Here is a 20,150-nt window from a genome sequence, read left to right as displayed (position 1 = left end):
ACAAACACAATCGCCAGTGGCTGACACAATCAGTGGCAAAATTGCAAAAAAAAAAAAAACAAGAGCACACAGATCCAAAGTTTGAATGGCTTTCACAGTCTCTCGTGGTTCTAACATATTGTACGTGTATTTTCGAAATAACTCCACTTCCCGTCCCCTTCAACGTGATACCATGCCTTGGCCTTTGCTGCCATCTAGCGGTAATGATGGCACAGCATACATCGAATGTCGTCGATCAAGCGCTCGTGTTGTGTTTAAATGATAACTCTCAGTGACTCACCAAAATCGACATGACGAGGAGACTCCCCCCGTCGTCACTAGTCGTATATACACAAGTATCTGCAGCAATACTCGACCACTTTTTATTCTTTGTCTAGGAAGACACACACACGCGCGCGCGCACCACAACACGGATCTAGTTTGTCCCATTGGCGTTGCCGTACTAAGCAGTGCCACTCGGGGTTGCTGTTCTTCCGCGTTCAGCTCCGAATTAGGACGAAGCGACCCGAAACGTCGACACAGTTCGCCCGTCGCTCCTCCAGTGGACTAAACCATCTTGAGTGAAATCTCCGAGTCCGGATAAACTCGTCTCGTTTCACATTGAAGCGTCGAGGCCTCGCCTAGCCTAGCTTAGCTTAGCTTTTTGGGCTAGCTGCTAGCAAAGGGGACGCGCTTGTTAGCAAGTGCTGCGAAAATGTGTGCAAAACGCGTGAAAGAAGAAAAGTGCGAGGGGAGCGAGCGACAACGTCAACGACTGGCCGCTTTTCGTCAGCAGGCTCACTTTGTGCTGAGCCGAGCAGGTTTGTTCGCCTCCTTTTTCTTGACGAACTTCTTTGGTTTCTTTGCACTGACAGAAAATCCGCCAAGAATCACTTTTTTTTAATTCAATTATTTGTGTGTCGGGTGTGCGCTGTACCTTAAGGGGCGTGGCATCGGTGACATCAGGAGCTGGAGTCTGCTCGTCAGCATGTGAGCGTCCGGGTGTGAGTCGTGGCCTACAGCAGCTCTTTGCGAGAGCGCTCATTTTTCTGTTCGTGCGTTTTCACCGTTTATCACGTCGAGTAAACACTCAACTTTTAGTTTTTTTCTGTCACTGTGGCACATTTTTTGGTCTGCACATCTATATGTGATTTATGGCAAGATTGCAAAAAACTGCTGAGACAGATACAAGCTGCGTTTTTTGGTCTTTCAGCATACAAGTTTCATGACTGCGCACGCGCGTGAGTGTGGTGACCTCATAAAACAGCACGTTTATTTTATGATTTGAAGCTAAAAGCCAATTGAAATATCTTAAAACATGTAGAGCAAAAATATGCAACTTCAAAGTCCCAACGTGAGACTCAACTGAGCAAAGCTTGACTTTAACAAAACATGTTTGTCTTCTCGTGTCCTGCAGACGTCCGTGGCGGAGATCTTTGTCCTGAGCCACCCGACATGAAAGAGGAAGACGAGCCAGAGGCCCCACACATGAAAGAGGAGGAGCAGGAGGATGACATCACCAAGTTTCAGTTGACTGGTGTTATTGTGAAGAGTGAACAAGGTGACGGAGACCACAGTGGACAATCACAAGCAGACGGGCTCTTACCGCCTCTATCAGATAGTGACGACATAACGTCACACTCTGATGATGATGATGATGATGATGAGGAACACTCGCTTCATGATATGACACTTCACACTGACAAAAAGCGAGTGAAATGTTCTCAGTGCGACAAAGTTTTTTACAAGTCCTCCTTGAAAAGACACACGAGAACACACACTGGAGAGAAACCTTTTGCCTGCTCAGTTTGTAGTAAAAGATTCTCGAGAAAGGGAGATTTAGGAACACACCAGAGAACACACACTGGGGAGAAACCTTTTGCGTGCTCCGTTTGTGGTAAAAGATTTACTCAAGGAAACTCTTTGATAGCGCATGAGAGAACGCACAGTGGTGGAAAACCTTTTGCTTGTTTAGTTTGCGGTAAAACGTTCAGTCAGAAAGGAAATTTGATTGCGCACACAAGAACACACACCGGAGAAAAACCTTTTGCTTGTTCAGTTTGTGGTCAAAGATTCTCTATAAAGGCAAATTTAACAACGCACATAAGAACGCACACTGGAGAAAAACCTTTTGCCTGCTCAGTGTGCGGCCAAAGATTCTCTATCAAGAGAAATTTAACAAGACACACGCGAACACACACTGGAGGGGAATGATTCATTTGCAGCGTACGATAAATGATTGTATGAAAACTGTTTGGTTCGCAGACAAATGTACAGACGAGAAGAGCAGCGGTCAGTGAAGTTGCAGAATAAACCGACAAAACTAAGGCTGTGTGTGCGTGTGTCTGTGTGTAATAACTCGGGGATATTTATATTGTGAACTACATAAATTAAATGATCATGTATTTGCTGATCTTCCTTGACCCACATCGGAACTTATCCACTGTGGGTAGGAGAACTCTAGACGGCGATAGTCTAGGAATATAAACAACGTCCTGGAAAATCAAATGATCGTCTCCGCACATGGGCACCCGGAACTCTACGATACCGCTTGCGACAGATACGAAAACGAGAGCAAGCCTGGCGGATGGTGAGCGAGGAAGTTGTTACTTGTTGACAGCTGTTTACTGTCAACCATGCTAGCAATAGCTTCAGCCTGGTGGACAGACAACCGGTCCTCAAAAGTGCGTTCCTCGGACAACTGGTCGACACGTTCTTCTTCGGGGTCAGCGGTCGAAACTCGGCACCGCAATTTTTCAACTGCTGTAGCAGAATCCCGTGGAGCATCAAAAATTGCAATTCACACTATTTGCTGCTGTAACTGAATTATCTTTATTCGAGGCGACGTTACCTGTGATTGCTTTTCCATGCCTCGATGGCTTTGTGCGGGGGTGGTGCTTTTTATTCAGTCGAACAAACGTGACATTCAACCCGTCAGAAACTAAAATGAATCATTTCAACTATAATTACTCTTGACACGGATTTTAATTCGGATGGATCCAGCGGAAACTGAGGACGAAGCGAGGAAATGAAAACAAACAGAAAAACGATACGGTACTGCTGCCAAAGGGTCAAAGGTCAACCACTTATTAAATCCAAGGGGGTCAGTTACATTTTGCTCCCTGTCCTGTGAATGTTTACGTTACGCTCGATAAAAATATGAAAATAATATAATTGTGTGCTTTTAGTTTGAGCGGTCTGCGTCTTCTTGTGCAGAAATCGAAGAAAGTCATTCGACAGAACTTGCCTGCGTGAAGTTACTCGGTGAAATGGAGGGAATGCTTGTAAGATATTCCTTCATTTTTGTAAAGGAAGCATATTGGGATCGAGCATTTTAGGCAACAAAGTGACATCAAGAGTTGGGTTATTGCGTCAGACACTTCCAAGCGTCAACATTGACAGGAAATTATTGTTTTAATAGGGTTCCCGGTGACACGTGGCAGGATAAAAGACAAAGAGAATACAGATAACCTTGCAAAAACATCTGTCACAATGAACTCGATTATCAAAACAAAAAAAAACTTTAAGCGGAGTACACAAATAAAAAAGAGCTTATATAGCTAACGGGGGCCATTGCAAGTCAGAGGGACTACAAGAAGTTTGTCCAAGTGGCTTTGCCGTAGCACCGCCGCTGCAGCTGTACTTCCGCGTACGGTTTCTTTTTTTCCACGCTTTTCGCGCACTAATTCTCCGTGAACGAATCGTGCCTGAACACGGAACGTCCGTCGTCACTCCCGACTCATAAATCACTTATGAAATCTTCCCGTCAACTCGTCTCGGCCCACGTTGAAGCTTCGACGACTAGCTTAGCCTAGCCTAGCCTAGCTTAGCTGATCGTATCTTAGCTTAGCTCGCCAGCCGCTAACGCAGAGACGCATCGCCGAGGAGAGAGCAATTGTGCGAGTCAAGTGTTGTGTTGATCGTGTCCAAAAAGTGTGACAGAAGCGCACAAGGGGGAACGAAAGAGGAGAACGACGACTACTGGACGCCGTTTTCGAGCCGCAGCCTCGACGAGGTTCGATCGCTTCCTCCTCTCACTTGTTTTCGAACGAGCGTCATTTCGCAATATTCCTGTGCAGCGATGGCCGAGCGACTTGGAAAGAATGTAGTGTGCCTCATAGCTGCAAGTTATTCGAACAGTTCGGTGGTTCTTCGGCACAAAGAGAAGAGGAAAGCACAGAGCCGAGAACTGAATGTTGGGACTATGACAGGAAAATCTCGGGAGTTGGTTGACACGATGATTAGGAGAAAGGTTGATCAATTGTGTGTCCAGGAGAGCAGGTGGAAAGGCAGCGTTGAAATGATTTGACCGTGGTGGAGATGGGAAGAGAAATGGACGAGGGGTTATTTGAAAAGAAGAGTTGGCTCAGAATGTCTTGGAGGTGAAAATAGTATCGGATCGAGTGATGAGGCTGAAACTTGAACTTGAGGGTGTTATTGTGTTTCATGCGATTCGCGGCGATGCCCCTCAGGTAGGATGCGACCGAGAGGGGAAAGAGAAATTCTGGAAGGAGCGAGACGAAGTAGTTCTGCGCATCCCACAGAGAGAGAGAGAGAGAGAGAGAGAGTCGTGATGGGTGCAGATTGTCAGGGACGTGTTGGTGAAGGAAACGGGGGCGATGAAGAAGGGATGGGGAAGTACGGCATCCAGGAAAGGAACTCGGAGGGACAGATGGTGGTAGACTTTGCAAAAAGGAAGGAAATGGCTGGAGTGAAGACATAGGGTGACCTGCAAGAGCGGAGGTAGAAGCACACAGGCGGATTACATCTTGTGCAGACGATGTCATCTGAAGGAGGTTACCGACTGTAAGGTAGTGGGAGGGGAGAGAGTGGCTAGACAGCATAGGGCGCTGGTGGGTAAGAGGACTCTGGCGGTGGGGAGGGAAGATGAGGAAGACAAAGGCAGAGAAGAGAACCACGTGGTGGAAGCTGAGACAGGACGAGTGTTGTGCAGCTTTTTTCGGGAAGAGGTGAGACAGGCTCTCGGTGGACGGGAGGAGCTTCCAGAAGACTGGACCTCTGCAGCCAAGGTGATCAGAGAGGCGGGCAGGAGAGTACTTGGTGTATCTTGTATAGGAGAAAAGGAGACTTGGTGGTGGAACCTCACAGTACAGGAAATCATCCAGGGAAAAAGGTTAGCTAAGAAGAAGTGGGACACGGAGAGGAGCGAGGAGAGGAGAAAGGAATATATTGAGAAGCGACACAGGGCAAAGGTCGAGGTGGCAAAGGCCAAACAAGAGGCATATGATGACATGTATGGCAGGTTGGACACTAAAGAAGGAGAAAAGGATCGACACAGGCTGGCCAGACAGAGGGATAGAGATGGGAAGGATGTGCAGCAGGTTAGGGTGATTAAGGATAGAGATTGGAAACATCAGGGATCAGCCTTGAGCACCTTCCTGTTTGCAGTGGTGATGGATAGGCCGGCAGATGAGGTTTGACTGGAATCCCCGTGGACCGTGATGTTCGCAGATGACATTGTGATCTACAGTGAAAGCAGGAAGCAGCTGGAGGAACAGTTAGAAAGGTGGAGGCATGCACTGGAAAGAAGAGGAATGAAGATTAGCCGAAGTAAGACCGAATATATGTGCATGAATGAGAGGGGTGTAGGGAGAAGAGACAGCAAGGGTGGAGGACTTGAAATACTTGGCGTCAACCGTCCGGAGCAACGGTGAGTGTGGTCAGGAAGTGAAGAAACAGGTCCAAGCAGGTCGGAACGGGTGGAGGAAGGTGTCGGGTGTGTTGTGTGACGGAAGACTCTCTGCTCGGATGAAGGGCAAAGTTTAGAAGACAGAGGTGAGGGCGGCCATGACGGACGGATTGGAGACAGCGGCACTGAAGAGACGACAGGAAGCAGAGCTGGAGGTGGCAGAAATGAAGATGTTGAGGTTCGCTCTCGGAGTGACCATGTTGGATCAAATTAGAAACGAGCTCATCATCAGAGGGACAGCCGAGGTTCGATGTTTTGGAGACAAAAGTTAGAGAGAGCGGACTTGGATGGTTTGGACACGTCCAGAGGAGAACTAGTGAGTATATTGGTAGAAGGATGAGGAGGAGGATGGAGCTGCCAGGCGAGAGAGCGAGAGGAAGAGCAAAGAGAAGGTCGACGGATGGCGTGAAAAGTAACAGGAATTTTGTTGGTGAAAAATAGGAACAATTTGATGAAATGTGTGAAATATTTGGTATGTGGGAATTTTGGAAATGTTGAATATTGTTTCCACGGTGAATTGAATGAGTTGAAACATTTTGAATTCTGAATGGAAACCATGTGAATCAGTTTTGGTTTGTGTGTCATTGGGAATGAATGGGAGTTTTTTGTGTGTAAAGAAGGTGAAGCAAAGCAAAGCAAATTTATTTATAGAGCGCATTTCATACACAAGGCAACTGAGCTTTCCATGATTCAAACCATTTAAAAACAAAGAGAAAAAAAAGTACAATTGAAACAGCATACAGTGCAAGAAATATCATTTAAAATTGGAAATGCTTTAAAAAGCATGGGGGTGGGTGGGGGGGGGAAGAAGAGTTTTGAACCTGGACTTCAAAACATGCCCACTTGCGACTGACGTCACTTCTGTTGGCAACGTCTTCCATTTGTATGCAGCATCATAGCGAAATGCTGATTCACCGTGTTTGCTTTGGACTGTGCGCTCCACTATTTGACCCGAGTCTGTCCATCTCAGACAGACTACTGGGTTTATATCCCATTCGCATTTCATTCATGTATTCAGGACCTAAACCGTTTATTAATTTATAGACCAGTAGCAGAACTTTAAAATCTATTCTCAAAGCTGACTGGAAGCCAGTGTAAAGACTTTAGAATTGGAGGCATACGCTCTGACCTCTTTGTTCTGGACAGAACCCGAGCCGGAGCATTCTGAATGAGCTGCCGCTGTTTAATGCTCTTTTTGGGGAGTCCACTCAGAAGACCATTACAATAGTCAAGTCTACTTGAGATAAAAGCATGGAGGAGCTTCTCCTGGTCTGCTTGACACATGCAAGCCTTCACTCTGGATATGTTCTTCAGATGGTAGACAGTGACACAACACGTCCATTGAACTGTAGTCATCTGGAGACACTGCTAGATATAACTGTGTGTCATTTGCATAGCTATGATAGTCAAAATTAAAGTTCTGAAGAATTTGAAATAATTACGATTATTTTGATTGATATTGAAATCACGATGAATAGAAATGATTATTCATTGGTTTCAAAACTGAGTATTTATGCGACTACCGCGACTCAACTTTAAATATAACTTAGTAGAACAACCGTAGTGGCCTAGTAGCCATTCAAGGCAAAACCGCTTCAGCCACCAAAAGAACCGCTCAATGCTCGGCTCGAATCATCTGCAAATTTTGGGGAGTAAACGGAGTCATGTAAGTGAAGGCACCTCAGTACTTCCAATTACTGATCTATTCAAGCATCTTGCAAAACTTTCAATTTCCACTTAATTCAAAATTGAGTTTGATAAATAAGATGTATCTTGAGTTGGTTAAAAGTGAGTGTTTTAGTTTATGATGTAAATATTTGAATGGCTGCGACCTCTCCTTCCCTTCTGGGGCTCACCAAACATGTACAAACAATATGGTTTCACTGAGCAAAGCTTAACTTTATCAAACCGTTTTTGTCTATCTATGTCCTGCAGAAATCACTGAAGCTCTTCATCCTGAGCAGCAGGAGTGGAACTCCAGGATGGAACATCAGGACCCAGAGCGTCCCCACATTAAAGAGGAAGAGGAGCCAGAGCCCCTTCAAATTAAAGAGGAAGCACAGGAGGAGGATGTCACCAGCTTTCCGTTGATTGTCATTGTGAAGAGTGAAGAAGGCGATGGAGACCACTGCGGCGGATCCCTATCAGATGGCCTCTTGGCGCCACTCACAGACAGTGAAGACGTAACGTCTTTAGACACTGATGATGATCATCATGATGATGATGATCACGATGGTGAACATTCGAAAGATATGGCATGTGACACCGACAGCAAACGCGTGAATTGCTCTCAGTGTGACAAAACGTTTTGCAACAAGTCAACTTTGAAAGCCCACACAAGAACACACACTGGAGAAAAACCTTTTGCCTGCTCAGTTTGTGATAAAAGATTCTCTAAAAAGACAAATTTAACATCACATACAAGGACCCATACAGGAGAAAAACCCTTTACCTGCTTAGTTTGTAGTCTAAGGTTCTCCAGGAAGGGAGATTTGAGAATTCACAAAAGAACACACACTGGGGAGAAACCTTTTGCCTGCTCAGTTTGTGGTCAAAGATTCTCTAGAAAGGGAGATTTAAGAATACACAAAAGAACCCACACTGGGGAAAAACCATTTGCTTGCTCAATCTGTGGGAAAACATTCTCTATTAAGACAAATTTAAAAAGGCACACACGGACGCATGGCCGAGAGAAACCTTTTGCCTGCTCAGTTTGTGGTATACGATTTTCTAGACGGGGAGATTTAAGAACACACCAAAGAACCCACACTGGGGAGACAAATTTTGCCTGCTCAGTCTGCAGGAAAACATTTTCTTCCAAAACAAATTTAACAAGGCACACTGGAAGACATGCTGGAGAAAAACATGTTGCCTGCTCACTTTGCAGCCAGAGCTTCATTGATCATTCCGAATTGGATAAACACATGAAAACACACACTGGGGAGTAGCCCTACTCCTACTCCTACTCCTGTTTGTAGGAAGACATTTTCTACAAAAACAAGTTCAACAACCCACACAAGAACACAGACTTTTGACAAAACCTTCAGTTGCATGCCTGTGAATGTAACTCTTCAAATCCAGACTCAACTCTTTGAGGACAATATGTCCACATTATGGATTCACCTCTCTACGGCCGTCATTTCGCAACCCGAAGTATTGATACCGTTCGTGGTTGATGCGTGCCTCTAACTTACATGGTTGGGTTTAGCTTTCACACCATCATCATTCAGGCAGGGACCGCCCTCGCTAGCGTGTGTGCAGGAATCGATCCGTCCGGTTGCAATCGATTCACTGCCCGAGAAACATTCAGCTTCGGTGTGTGATAAAAGATTTGATGTCAAGTGTGTTGTTAGGAAACCTAATTGTGCTGGTGAGAAGAAGAGCGAGTGATCAATGAAGCTGCAGAATGAACTGAAGAAACCGAGGCTGTGTTGGGAATCACTGACTCTGTCCCTATTACCTGATCACTATTTAGGGGTTTGTATATTGTGGAATAAATAGTTGACTCATCAGTCAAATGTATTTATTTATTCATAAAAGCTGTGGCTGACAAACGCAATTTTTCTGCTTTGGCCTGCTTGGAAGCGAGGCAAAACGTCTTCTAGGGCAACCTGACCCTCTCGACGGCTCGCCTATCCCAGCTAACTGCGGGCGAGAGGCGGCGTACGCCCTGAACTGGTCGCCAGCCAATCGCAGGGCACACAATTTGACAAAGAACCACCCTTTACCTGCTTAGTTTGTAGTCTAAGGTTCTCCAGGAAGGGAGATTTGAGAATTCACAAAAGAACACACACTGGGGAGAAACCTTTTGCCTGCTCAGTTTGTGGTCAAAGATTCTCTAGAAAGGGAGATTTAAGAATACACAAAAGAACCCACACTGGGGAAAAACCATTTGCTTGCTCAATCTGTGGGAAAACATTCTCTATTAAGACAAATTTAAAAAGGCACACACGGACGCATGGCCGAGAGAAACCTTTTGCCTGCTCAGTTTGTGGTATACGATTTTCTAGACGGGGAGATTTAAGAACACACCAAAGAACCCACACTGGGGAGACAAATTTTGCCTGCTCAGTCTGCAGGAAAACATTTTCTTCCAAAACAAATTTAACAAGGCACACTGGAAGACATGCTGGAGAAAAACATGTTGCCTGCTCACTTTGCAGCCAGAGCTTCATTGATCATTCCGAATTGGATAAACACATGAAAACACACACTGGGGAGTAGCCCTACTCCTACTCCTACTCCTGTTTGTAGGAAGACATTTTCTACAAAAACAAGTTCAACAACCCACACAAGAACACAGACTTTTGACAAAACCTTCAGTTGCATGCCTGTGAATGTAACTCTTCAAATCCAGACTCAACTCTTTGAGGACAATATGTCCACATTATGGATTCACCTCTCTACGGCCGTCATTTCGCAACCCGAAGTATTGATACCGTTCGTGGTTGATGCGTGCCTCTAACTTACATGGTTGGGTTTAGCTTTCACACCATCATCATTCAGGCAGGGACCGCCCTCGCTAGCGTGTGTGCAGGAATCGATCCGTCCGGTTGCAATCGATTCACTGCCCGAGAAACATTCAGCTTCGGTGTGTGATAAAAGATTTGATGTCAAGTGTGTTGTTAGGAAACCTAATTGTGCTGGTGAGAAGAAGAGCGAGTGATCAATGAAGCTGCAGAATGAACTGAAGAAACCGAGGCTGTGTTGGGAATCACTGACTCTGTCCCTATTACCTGATCACTATTTAGGGGTTTGTATATTGTGGAATAAATAGTTGACTCATCAGTCAAATGTATTTATTTATTCATAAAAGCTGTGGCTGACAAACGCAATTTTTCTGCTTTGGCCTGCTTGGAAGCGAGGCAAAACGTCTTCTAGGGCAACCTGACCCTCTCGACGGCTCGCCTATCCCAGCTAACTGCGGGCGAGAGGCGGCGTACGCCCTGAACTGGTCGCCAGCCAATCGCAGGGCACACAATTTGACAAAGAACCATTCGCACTCAAATTCACACCCACGGGCAATTTCGAGTCTTCAAGTAACCTAAGTTGTTGAGCATTAGAAAAATGGAGGAGGTGGTTGTTGCGGTCTGTGGACCCCCCGAGCTGTTTGACACGACATTGTTATCAGTACCGGGACCGAGCAAGAATCCTTTCTGCGCAGACTTGGAAAATCTTCAAGGAAGAAAGCTGGCATACCTGGTAAGTGTATTTATTCATTGACTTGTTAACAGCTGTTAACAGCTGTTGAGATCGCAATAGCAGTAGCACGAGCACACTCTTGATTTCTTTCTATTTCCAGATGAACCTTATGGGAGAGATGAGGGGGAACCGGAGGCTGCTGACCTCTGCCGCACCTCAAACACTGCCTGCGGGAATGGACCGACACCAAACATTTGGATTCAATTTACTCTCCTGTATTTCAGTTTGAAATACAGGAGAGTATATTTCAAACTTTGAAATGAGTTTGAAATGTATTTCAGTTCTTGGGTTCAGTTTGTATTACTTTTTTTTTTTTTTTTTTTTTTTGTCTGGGCTCAAAATTCAATATTTTAGGTTCGTCATGATAATGGGTTTAATTTAACTACACATCTATTGTTGATTCTTATGTACCATGTTGCTGTATTTTATTGTTAATGTATTCATTTTACAGGTCTGCGGCTGATGCAGTCAACATGGGACTGCACTTCATCCTAGAACACCTCGACGGTGCAGGGACCTACGCGAGGATCCTGTTCGTGGACTTCAACACCATCATCCCTGAACTCCTTTCATCCAAGCTTCTCCAGCTTCTTTCTTTGACAGCTTTCTGACGGGCAGGACACGGCAGGTGAGGCTGGGGGAGGCCACCTCATCCACACGCAGCATCAGCACTGGGGTTGTGTCCTCTCTCCGCTGCTTTTCTCTCTCTACACGAACGACTGCACCTCAGCGCACCCGACTGTCAAACTCCTGAAGTTTGCAGATGACACCACTGTCATCGGCCTCATCGAGGACGGTGACCAGTCTGCATATCGACAGGAACCGGAGCGGCCGGAGCTGCGGTGCGGCCGACGCAACCTGGAGCTGATCACGCTCGAGACGGTAGAGATGATCGTGGACTTCAGGAGGCATCCTTCGCCACAGCTGCCCCTCACGTTGCCTTGTGTCAACCGTCGAGACCTTCGAGTTCCTGGAAATCACAATCTCTCAGGACCTGAAGTGGGCGACCAACATCAACTCCGTCCTCAAAAAGGCCCAGCGGAGGATGTAGTTCCTGCGGCTTCTGAGGAAGCACGGCCTGCCACGGGAGCTGCTGAGGCGGTTCTACACAGCGGTCATCGAATCGGTCCTGTGTTCTTCCATCACAGTCTGGTTCGGTGCTGCTACAAAAAAGGACAAACTCCGACTGCGACGGACAATCCAAACTGCTGAAAGGATTGTCGGTACCCCCCTACCCACCATTGAGGACTTGCACGCTGCCAGAACTAAGACAAGAGCGTGCAAAATCCTCTCGGACCCTCCGCACCCCGGTCACCGATCAATGCAAACTAGAACTCGTAGACATTCCAACAGCTTCTTCCCTCTTGCGATCAACTTCTTTTAACACCTGACCTAGAATTCCATTACAACATGCTGGCAATTTTTTTGACTTGAGTTCGTTGTCACATTTCCGTGGGGCCAATTATGTATTACTCGTGCACTCACTCTCGTCTCGCCATGCTGCACTGTTTGCATATACTGGCCACTCGTGCCAGAGTAGCATCTGCTCCATTTGCACACTGATTGAGGAAAGATTGTCCCAGATGATCGCACTACTCGTCACTTTAAACCGCATCCACTCCGTGAAGTCTCGGCGCCCTTTGCACAATGGTCATTGCACCGGACTATTGCAATATTAGTCACTCAAAGTGCTAGAGGACTCTGCATCTTTTTGCACAATTGTCAAAAAAAAAAAAAGAAGACAGTGCAGTGCGAGCTGGGCGGTGGCCGAAGGCGGGGACCTCGGCGATCCGATCCCCGGCTACAGAAGCTGGCTCAAGGGACGTGGAATGTCAAATCTAAGGCAGGGAAGGAGTGTGAGCTGCCAAAACATCGTCAATCCAATTCACTTCACCCTCGCGCTGCTAATTAGCATCCACCGCGGCGCCTAGCATGGCTTCCGTGGCGTCACCTGGACGAAAATGCACCAATCACAGCGACTCCTGGGGCGTTTCAAACGCCAACAGACATAAATTGACCAATCAGGTGACCAATTCCTTTTAGGTGCATTGAGTGGGCTTGAGTGACGTCGGTCACGTGATGCGGAAGGGCGCTGCTGCCGCTGCTTTGTCCAGGAATGCCTCGGAAAACACATTATCCATGAGACTATAATACAGTAAGAATTATTAATTCAATTATACTCAGGTATATTTAATATCCATCCATTTTCTTTACCGCTTACCCTTATATTTAAAATAATTTATGAATTCATATTTAAACTCTAGCATCATATCAAGAATATATGCACATTAAAAATATAACAGGAAGTTTTGAGGAGTGGGTAAAAGGTACAGACAGGGCAGTAGTAGTTGAAGCATCACTAATGTTACGGCCACTCTCGTGTTTGGTCGCGGTTGGAGACGAAGCAATCTTTCTGAGAGAATTTAGTACACAGTTAGTTTACTTGTTAGTAAACCAGGTCATGTATAAACCCGAGGTCCCGCTGTGTAGTGATTCGGGAGGAAGGGATGAGTCAGTGATGAGCAACACAGCCTCAGTTTCTTCAGTTTATTGGGCAGCTTCATCGACAGCTTCTCTTCATACTCGACTTCCATTTTCTTTTCTTTTTTAATTACACACACGGCAACTGAATGGTTAGTTATTGTTAGTTTACCCAGTATTATTTTATGATTATTTCACGCCCCTGCGCAGAGAATCTTCGACCGCAACCTGAGCAGGCAAAAGTTTTCCTCCGGTGTGTGTTCTTGTGTGCCTTTTCAAACTTGCCTTGACAGAGAATCTTTGGCCACAAACTGAGCAGGCAAAAGGTTTTTCACCAGTGTGTGTTCGTGTGTGTCTTGTTAAATGAGTCTTGACAGTGAATCTTTTACCACAAGCCGAGCACACAAAAGGTTTCTCTCCAGTGTGCGTTCTCATGTGTGTTGTTAAATTTGTCTTTTTAGCAAATCTTTTCCCACAAACTGAGCAGGTAAAGGGTTTTTCTCCCGTGTGTGTCCTTGTGTGCCTGGTTAAATCTCCCTTCTGAATAAATTTTTTACCACAAACTGAGCAGGCAAGAAGTTTTTCTCCAGTGTGTGCTCTTGTGTGCTTTGTCAAATGTTCCTGTGCAAAGAATCTTTGACCACAAACTGAACAGGCAAAGGTTTTTTCTGCAGTGTGCGTTCTTGTGTGCCTTATTAAATTTGCATTTACAGAGAACCTTTGACCACAAACTGAGCAGGCAAAGGGTTTTTCACCACTGTGTAATTTTGTGTGCCTTTTTAAATTTGCCTTGAGGGAGAAACTCTGACCACAAATTGAGCAGGCAAAAGTTTTTTCTCCAGTGTGTGTTCTTGTGTGAGTTTTTAAATGTGCCTTTCGAGAGAATTTTTTCCCACAAACTGAGCAGGCAAAATGTTTTTCTCCTGAATGTGTTCTTGTGTGCATTTTTAAATCTGCCTTGAAAGAGAATCTTTGGCAACAGAGTGAGCACGCAAAAGGTTTCTCTCCGCTGTGTGTTTTTGTGTGTCTTGTAAAATGGACCTTTTTAGTGAATCCTTTACCACAAACTGAACAAGCAAAAGCTTTTTCACCAGTGTGTGTTCTTGTGTGCGTTTTTAAATTTGCCTTTATGGAGAATCTTTGACCACAAACAGAGCACGCAAATGGTTTCTCTCCAGTGTGTGTTCTTGTGTGCCTTGTTAAATTTTGCTTCCCGGTGAATCGTTTACCACAAACTGAGCAGGCAAAAGGTTTTTCTCCAGTATGTATTCTTGTGTGTATTGTTAAATCTGCCTTCTGAAAAAATCTTTTACCACAAACTGAGCAGGCAAGAGGTTTTTCACCAGTGTGTGTTCGTGTGTGTTTTGTTAAATTTCCCGCGATCGAGAATCTTTTACCACAAACAGAACAGGCAAAAGGTTTTTCTCCAGTGTGTGATCTGGTGTGTCTTATCAACGACGACTTGTTGTAAAACGTTCTGTCGCAATGAGTACACTGCATACATTTGTTATTAGTGTGACATTTCATATCACCTTTCGAGTGTTTGTCATCATCACCACCATGATTGTAATCATCATCATCATCATCATCATTAGAAGAGTGTGACGTTACGTCGTCACTATCTGATAGTGGAGCTAAGAGGTCGTGCGATCGGGATCCGCCACTGTGCTCTTCACTCTTCAAAGTGACACCAGTAAATGGAAACTTGCTGATTTCATCCTCTTGCTCTTCATCTTTAATGTATGAGGGCTCTGGCTTTCCTTCTTTTTTAATGTCAGGTAAATCTGGCTCCTCCTCTTCTTTAAGGTGAGAGTTTTCTGGCTGCTGCTTCTCAGAATGAAGATCTTCTTCACTGACGTCTGCGGGACACAAAAAGATGAAAACATGGTTTGCTAAAGTCAAGCTTTGCCCAGGCAAGTCTCATGTTGTGACTTTGATGTTGTCTACAACCTCAATTCCAAATCATTGTATTCTGTTCTTATTTATGTTTAGCATAAATAAAAACAGAATTGCATTTGATTTGCAAATCATGTTCAACCTATATTTAATTGAGCACACTACAAAGAACCATGATCAACTTGATTGTTTTTAGCAAATAATCATGAACTTCGAATTTTGTGGCTGCAAAACGTTCCCAAAAAGCTGGGACGGTGCCATGTTTACCGCTGTGTTACTTCACCTTCCCATTCTCGCTCGATGTACAGCTTCAGCCGTTCAACAGTCCGGGGCTTGTTGTCGTATTTTACGCTTCATAATGCGCCGCCCATTTTCAATGGGAGACAGGTCTGGACTGCAGGCAGGCCGGTCTAGTACCCGCACTCTTTTACGACGAAGCCACGCTGTTGTAACACGTGCAGAATGTGGTTTGTATTGTCCTGCTGAAATAAGCAGGGGCGTCCATGAAAGCCGTTGCTTGGATGGCAGCATATGTTTCTCCAAAACCTGTATGTACCTTTCAGCATGAACGGCGCCTTCACAGATGTGTAAGTTACCCATGCCATTGGCACTAACACAGCCCCATACCATCACAGATGCTGGCTTTTGAACTTCACGTCCGTAACAGTACGGATGGTTCTTTTCCTCTTTGGCCCGGAGGACACGACGTCCACAAATTCCAAAAACAATTTGAAATGCGGACTCGTCGGACCACAGAACACTTTTCCACTTTGCGTCGGTCCCTCTTAGAGGAGCTCGGGCCCAGAGAAGCCGGCGGCGTTTCTGGGTGGCTTTTGCTTTGCATAGTAGAGTTTCAAGTGGCACTTCCGGGTGTAGCGCCCAACTGTATTTACTGACATTGGTTTTCTGAAGTGTTCCTGAGCCCACGCGGCGATATCCTTTACACATCGATGTCGGCTTTTGATGCAGTGCCGCCTGAGGGATCGAAGGTCACGGGTATTCAATGTCGGTTTTGGGCCTTGCAGTGATTTGTCCAGATTCTCTGAACCTTTCGATGATATTACGGACCGTAGATGATGAAATCCCTCAATTGCTTGCAATTGTCCGTTGAGGAACATTGTCCTTAAACTGTTGGACTATTTTCTCCCGCACTTGTTCACAAAGAGGTGAACCTCGCCCCATCTTTGCTTGTGAACGACTGCGCAATTCAGGGAAGCTCCTTCTCCACCCAATCATGGCACCCACCTGTTCCCAGTTAGCCTGTTCACCTGTGGGATGTTCCAAACACGTGTTTGGTGAGCCTTCCTCCACTTTCTCCGTCTTTTTTGCCACCTGTCGCAGCCTTTTTGGAACGTGTTGCAGCCATCAAATTCTAAGTTCATGATTATTTGCTCAAAACAATAAAGTTTTATCAGTTTGAACATTTTATATCTCGCCTTTGTAGCGTATTCAATGAAATATAGGTTGAACATGATTTGCAAATCATTGTATTTGGTTTTTATTTATGTTGAACACAACGTCCCAACTTCATTGGAATTGCACATGTGGCAACAAGGACATTTTGTTTCAAACACAAATCCCTTTTTATTGAGGAGTGGTTTAATAATAACATGTGGCTCAACTATTCAACAGGGACGCTCTTCTGTGTTCTTATGAGGAGTACAAAGTAATTCGACTCTGGTTGGAAAGGGATATCATTACAGTTCCATATGTGGCATCTTCCTGGAAGAAATATATGGACCTGATTGACTGGAAATAAATCTGGCTCTCTTACCAATAAAGTTCAAGAAATCTCATTCAAAATGATTCATAACTTCTATCCATCTACTGATCATATTGTTAAAAGATACAAAATAGTTCATGTTAAATATACTTTTTTGCTCTGTACATGTTGAAACAGTTTTTATTTTGGATGTATTTTGGCACTGGACTGAGAGCTGTGACTTTATTGCTCTCAATATTGATCAATCTTTTAAGTTATATTGGAGTTATTGTTCGTATTGTTAAGTTATTATTGTTAAGTTATATTGGAGTTATTGGAGCTTTTAAGTTATATATTATATTTGGGCTCACTGATTGTAAGTATAATAACGTGAAATCCAACAAAATAACCTCATTATACTGATGGTAAAATTTCACATTCATGTATGTAAATTTGCTCGTAAGGAATCATCATTTCTATTCAATCCTCTCATAATCAAAAAGCTATTAAGCCTGTAATTATTTGTGAACAGTTGAATATACTTGTGTAAGCTCCACCTTATGTAAACTGTAAATGCGATGCACGGATTTGCTCGTGTACGTTGATGTGACCCCCGTTTGTTACTGAAATAAAGTTGTTTTTTTGAAAAAAAAAAAAAAAAAAAAACATTTCCGATCAAAGTCCAAAAGGACATGACAAAATGCGTATTTAAAAAAAAAAAAAAAAAAAAAGGGTCTTGTGAAAATATTTCTTCATGGTTACGACGAAACAACCCAAGTATATTGTTAAAAAAATAAAAACAAACCTGCTTGTTGGAACACATCTCGAGGCTGTGAACGACTGTTTAGTTGGCGTTGTCGCTCCCGCTCCTCTTTCGGCCGAGAAATGTCCTCCTCGTAGTCTTCTTCTTTCACACGTTTCGCACACATTTGCGCACGACGGCCACAACACTTTACGCTCACAGATGGATCCGAACGCCTTTCTGCTCTTCGCGGCTAGCCGGCTAAAATGAGCTAAGCTAAGATCGAGAAGCGGCAACGTTGATCCGGACGCGAAAAACGAACGCGGGGCATTTTCGTCCGGTAAAAGTGGAGATGGACGCGCTGCAGTCAAGCTTCGGTGGGTACGCTTCTAATCCCGAAAGAATTCTTTCATGAAGCTCGTGCGTTTCCGTCCACCGTGCACAGGGGGGCCTCTTCGGATCCTCGGGTGTTTTTTTTTTTTGGTTTGGGAATTTTCCTTTCCGTTCCAATCCGAGCGAGATGACCCGGAAGTACTTGGCGGAAAGCTTGCTGGAATTCTAAAGTCACGCTATGTTTTTATTGTTTTATTACGTTTCAACCGATTTCACGGTATGATTTGTCATAAGTTCCGATGTTTTTTTTAAAAATTGTTTTTATTTTTGTTGTTGTTGTATCGTGCACGGGCTATTTTAAATTATCATGGTGTTTTTTTTTTGTATCTTATAACGCAACTTGATTTACTTTAATTGTTGACTTATTTTAAGTTGTTTTCTGCCAAAAAAAAAAAAAAAAAAAGGGGCACACATCGCCAAACTGTTTCACACAATTCAGAAGAAACAGTAATATACATTTAACTCGTGTATTTATTTCTGTTAACACAATCACAACACAGTCAATTATCAAACTATTGCAAAGGAGGTGAAGGGGTTTCAAACTCATTTTTGTCGCTGGGCACACCGTCGTTACGGTTTCCCTCAGAGGGCCGTTATGACTGTGAAAGCATAAAAATCTTTCATCGCCTCATCATATTCACACACAAAATGTACGAACTAGTTTCGGAATCAGAAATCAAGGGTATTATTAATGTTTGGTAACACAAAAATGCTGACAATGTCTCAACGTTATCATTATTGATGTATGACAATTTGAAATTTTGGTACAGATTTGAACAAGAGTCATGGAAGGTGACACACATGATTTTGCCTTTGAAAAAAAAGGCAAAATAAAATCATGTGGCGGGCCGGATCTGGCCCCCGGGCCTTGGGTTTGACACCTGTCCTCCAGTGGATATAAAAGTCTACACACCCGTGTTCAAATGTCCAAAAAAAAATAAGTATTTTCATAATAAACAACGAATGCAATGTTGTTGCACAAGTGTGCACACCCTCTTGTAGCTGAGGATGTGACTGTGTTCGTAATTAAGCAGTCACCTTCAAACTCATATTGGTACGCTGGCATTCCAGGGTTGTTCCCCAGGAAAACTGGAAGAAATTCAAATTGAAAACGGCGGTCAGTGTTTTCGTAGGCCGTACGCATTCGGTGTCATATCACCTTTCGATATCCATCTGGAAACCTTGCTTAATCCACCTTTCCAGTAGGATCGGGATATTCGTGATCTTTAGCATCAAAAACTATCCTAAACTCCATCTTGGAATCTTGAAGTACCCAAAAACAGTATTTGATCGGGATTCTCGGTAGGATCGGATCAGCAAATCTATCATATCCCAATCTTACTCGGATCAGGATCACATCCTGGTTTGAAATACTCTTATTTTTAGATTTCATCTTAAACAGACCCATTTGATCGGATCTGTTATGGTCAGAGGAAACCAAGCTTAGCCTTTTGGCCATAATTCCACAATGTATGTTTGGTGCTCATCACCAAAAGATTAACGTCGGTCAGTCTTGTATAACGAGAAGAAAGTATCTTTTATAATATCAATAATAACAACTTCTATGGGCAGTACGGCAGACGACAAAAGTTCCTAAAGTTCAAGTGAGCAAAAGTATTGGGCCATGTGACCGATGGGTGATGGATTGCTTGAACGTGAGATGGTGCTTGTTTGTTTTGGGCTTTGGGAAAACTGCATTTGCCACAGAAACAAAGGAGTTGCCCTTGCCCTTGCAATACTTTTGGAGGAGACTGTAAATTCCTACATCGCATGTGTAGGAATGTACATGCATGTGTTCCTGTTAAATGTGTCTTTCGAAGCGAACCTTTGCTCACAAACTGAGCAGGCAAAAGGTTTTTCTCCCGCGTGTGTTCTTGTGTGTCTTTTCCACGTTGACTTGTTGTAAAAGGTTTTTGTCACACTGAGAACATTTCACGCGGTTGTTGCTAGCGTGACACATCACATCACCTTTAGTGTGTGCTGGTGGTCATCATCATCATCATCCGGAGCATGTGACATGTCATCACTCTCTGATAGTGGAGCTA

General features: G+C 44.3%; 3 protein-coding genes across 3 annotated transcripts; 2 read left to right on the top strand and 1 right to left on the bottom strand.

Annotated features, from left to right (window-relative positions):
• The first annotated feature begins 460 nt into the window (after window positions 1–460).
• Window positions 461–2,270, top strand: LOC133418246 (gastrula zinc finger protein XlCGF7.1-like). The gene is made up of 2 exons (XM_061706747.1): window positions 461–800; window positions 1,397–2,270. The coding sequence occupies exons 1-2, from the start codon at window positions 695–697 to the stop codon at window positions 2,191–2,193; spliced, it is 903 nt and encodes a 300-aa protein (XP_061562731.1). The 5' UTR covers window positions 461–694; the 3' UTR covers window positions 2,194–2,270.
• A 5,640-nt stretch (window positions 2,271–7,910) lies between these two features.
• On the top strand, window positions 7,911–8,637 carry LOC133399408 (gastrula zinc finger protein XlCGF49.1-like). Its single transcript, XM_061670988.1, has one exon. It carries the CDS (start codon window positions 7,942–7,944, stop codon window positions 8,635–8,637), a length of 696 nt encoding a protein of 231 aa, XP_061526972.1. The 5' UTR covers window positions 7,911–7,941.
• Window positions 8,638–13,398: 4,761 nt separating this feature from the next.
• On the bottom strand, window positions 13,399–18,182 carry LOC133417462 (gastrula zinc finger protein XlCGF57.1-like). The gene is made up of 2 exons (XM_061705253.1): window positions 17,776–18,182; window positions 13,399–15,231 (listed from the first exon to the last, which is right to left on the bottom strand). The coding sequence occupies exons 1-2, from the start codon at window positions 17,897–17,899 to the stop codon at window positions 13,562–13,564; spliced, it is 1,794 nt and encodes a 597-aa protein (XP_061561237.1). The 5' UTR covers window positions 17,900–18,182; the 3' UTR covers window positions 13,399–13,561.
• Between the last annotated feature and the right edge of the window lie 1,968 nt (window positions 18,183–20,150).

The sequence above is a fragment of the Phycodurus eques genome, chromosome 2 (assembly GCF_024500275.1).
Source record: "Phycodurus eques isolate BA_2022a chromosome 2, UOR_Pequ_1.1, whole genome shotgun sequence".
Lineage (NCBI taxonomy): Eukaryota > Metazoa > Chordata > Actinopteri > Syngnathiformes > Syngnathidae > Phycodurus > Phycodurus eques.
Note: the sequence above shows the minus strand (reverse complement) of the source record. Positions and strands in the feature narration are given on the sequence as shown.

Excerpts from the sequence above, each read along its gene's own strand:
- LOC133399408 (XM_061670988.1), top strand. The coding sequence starts at position 7,942 with ATGGCATGTGACACCGACAGCAAACGCGTGAATTGCTCTCAGTGTGAC.
- LOC133418246 (XM_061706747.1), top strand. The coding sequence starts at position 695 with ATGTGTGCAAAACGCGTGAAAGAAGAAAAGTGCGAGGGGAGCGAGCGA. Across the intron at positions 801-1,396 it reads CTTTGTGCTGAGCCGAGCAG|ACGTCCGTGGCGGAGATCTT; the intron begins GTTTGTTCGCCT and ends CGTGTCCTGCAG.
- LOC133417462 (XM_061705253.1), bottom strand. The coding sequence starts at position 17,899 with ATGTGTGCGAAACGTGTGAAAGAAGAAGACTACGAGGAGGACATTTCT. Across the intron at positions 15,232-17,775 it reads AGATGTGTTCCAACAAGCAG|ACGTCAGTGAAGAAGATCTT; the intron begins GTTTGTTTTTAT and ends TGTGTCCCGCAG.